The sequence below is a fragment of the Cebus imitator genome, unplaced genomic scaffold (assembly GCF_001604975.1).
Source record: "Cebus imitator isolate Cc_AM_T3 unplaced genomic scaffold, Cebus_imitator-1.0 Scaffold82, whole genome shotgun sequence".
Classification (NCBI taxonomy): Eukaryota; Metazoa; Chordata; class Mammalia; order Primates; family Cebidae; genus Cebus; species Cebus imitator.
In genome coordinates this window covers 4879729-4882371 of record NW_016107397.1, presented here as the reverse complement: position 1 = coordinate 4882371, position 2643 = coordinate 4879729, and the positions used below count along the sequence as shown (strand labels likewise).

General features: G+C 49.8%; 1 protein-coding gene across 1 annotated transcript in view; it reads left to right on the top strand.

The window, feature by feature from the left end:
• Positions 1-2643, top strand: part of LOC108307869 (myosin-16) — an 83562-nt gene that overhangs the window by 52122 nt on the left and 28797 nt on the right. Inside the window, exon 28 of the mRNA XM_037740395.1 lies at positions 908-994. Coding sequence (XP_037596323.1) covers positions 908-994 — 87 coding nt within the window. The remainder of the gene's footprint in view (positions 1-907; positions 995-2643) is intronic.

Below are 2643 nucleotides of genomic sequence, written 5' to 3'. Positions count from 1 at the left end.
TCTAGTTGCTTCTTGCATACCTACTGTGTGCCAGGGACTGAACTGGCACACAGCAGGTATTCAATTAATCCACATTAATCATGTTGTAAAAGGCAGATACTCTGTGTGGCTTGAGTCCAGAGGAAGAGAGGCTGGTTCTACCTGGGGCACACAGGGGAGGAAACACTTGATCTCAAAGATGGAATTCAACAGGCAGATGCAGGGATGAATGTCTAGGCAAAGGGAATCAAATAGCACCTACCTTCATGGGGACAAAAGCATAGACGGAGAAAGCATGTGTTAGCAAGAACAGAGTATGGAGGGAGGCCTGACGGTGGGGATCCTACAGGACAGTGAGCCCAGAAAGCTGGTGGGAGACAAATCACAGCATATCTAACCCCAAATTCAGCCAAATTGGACAGGTGGTAGGTAGGATGCGCACTAATGCCCAGGCAGTGTGGGGAAGACAGTGTCCTTCACTGAGCCTGCAGGATGACAGGCAGGGCATAAAGCCCCCAGGCACAGAATCCTGGCTTCTCAAAGGTAAAGCAGTCATCACGCTCTTTACTGGAGAAAAAGGAGCTCTGGGTGGTTATCATCGGTATCATTAAATCTCACCCAGCGGCCAGGCACAGTGGCTCATGCCTATAATCTGAATACTTTGGGAGACCAAGGCAGGAGGATCACTTGAGACCAGGATACCAGCCTAGGCAACATGGTGAAGCCCCATCTCTATGAAAAATTTACAGATTAGCTGGGTATGGGGGCATGTGCCTGTAGTGTCAGCTACTCGGGAGGCTGAGGTTAGAGGATTGCGTGAGCCAGGCAGGCAAAGGTTGCAGTGAGTCGAGATGGCACCACTGCACTACAGCCTGAACCACAGAGGAAGGCTGTATCTCAAAAAACAACAAAAAAAATTTCATCTCAGGTGGAGAAACAACGCAGTGATCTGTCCCGGGACCTCGAAGACCTCAGTGACAGGCTGGAAGAAGCTGGTGGAGCCACATCTGCTCAGGTACCCATCCCAGGGGGCTCAGAAACCCCCAGCCCCACCTGCAGTTAGGGGAAAAAATGCTGGACTGTGAGCAGTAGGAGAAACCAATTAATAATTTTAAAATGAGGCCTGAAGCGATGGCTCACACCTATAATCCCAACACCTGGAGAGGCAAAGGCAGAAGGATCACTTGAGCCCAGGGGTTTCCGGCCAGCCTGGGCAACACAACAAAACCCCATCTCTCAAAAACAAAAACAAAAACAAAAAACCTGGGCATGGTGGCATGTTCTAGTTCCAGCTACTCAAGAAGCTAAAGTAGGAGGATCACTTGAGCCTAGGGAGGTGGAGGCTGTGGTAAGCCGCTATGGCACCACTGCACTTCAGCCTGGGTGACAGAGCAAGACCCTGTCTCTCAAAAACAAACAGAAAGAGTTTGCTACTCACAGTTCCCAAAAGGAGGGGGCACAGCATGCTGTGCAGGGCCAAAGAAGCACTAGGGTTGGTTAGAAGGCAGAGGACAGAAGAAATGTAGGCAAAGGCCTTTACTGTGGCTCCTGTGGGAAGGAACAGGTGAGGCAGGGCAAACAGGCTCCAAACTGGCCAGTTTGGACAATCTCAGTGGACTTCAGGGCTGACCCTAGTTGTTGGTACCTGGACCTGGACTGATTAAGGCAGGAGTATAGTGAGTAGAAACGTGAGAGCCCAGCCGGGCGCAGTGGCTCATGCCAGTGATTCCAGCACTCTGGGAGGCTGAGATGGGTGGATCACCTGAGGTCAGGAGTTCAAAACCAGCCTGGCCAACATGGTGGAACCCCATATCTACTAAAAAAAAAAAAATTAGCTGGGTGTGATGGTGGGTGCCTATAATCCCAGTTACTCAGGAGGCTGAGGCAGGAGAATCACTTGAACTCAGGAGGCAGAGGCTATAGTGAACCAAGAGCACACCATTGCACTCCAGCCTAGGCAACAGAGTAAAACTCCATCTCAAAAAAACAAATAATGTGAGAGCCCCATAAAGGAGGTAGTTGGGGGTGTGGGTTCTAGACTGGCTGGTTTGCATTTGAATAGTGTGCTCAAGGGTGAGTTGTTTGCTATCCCTAGGGTAGGGCAGGGGTGTCCCTCTAGAGATAGCAAAAACCCAGATGTCAAAGCATTGAATATAGAAAATAAAGATATGGTTAATATAGTGGGGTGACCTCACTACCCCACACTTCAAGGGCACTCCTCTGAGAGGCAAATGGGGCTGAGACCCGAGCCTCACCTCCTGGTGTGGGGATGTGTCTTCTAATTCACATGAAGGTGTCATGGGGACCAGCAGAAGCCATGTGGCCTTCTAATTGCATGTCATCAGCTCTCCTCAGTCACAGCTGCTGGAAGTCTGGGTCCCTTTACCTGGCGCTGCCTGGACTCCATGTCTACTACCTTATCAACCTGGCCATAGTCCTCTCAGTAAGGGTATGTGCCTAGATCTGAAGCTGGTGCCCAGTTGTGGTCAGGGTCCTGGCAGGAAACAAAATCATTCCCCATGGTATGAATGACAAAGCATCAACGAAAGGACAGGGATGATTTCTAGCAGTGTAGGAAGGGTTTAAAAACAACAGGGGCAAGGGTGTGGCGCCTCATGCCTATATCCCAACATTTTTTTTTCTTTTTCTTTTTTTTTTTTTTTT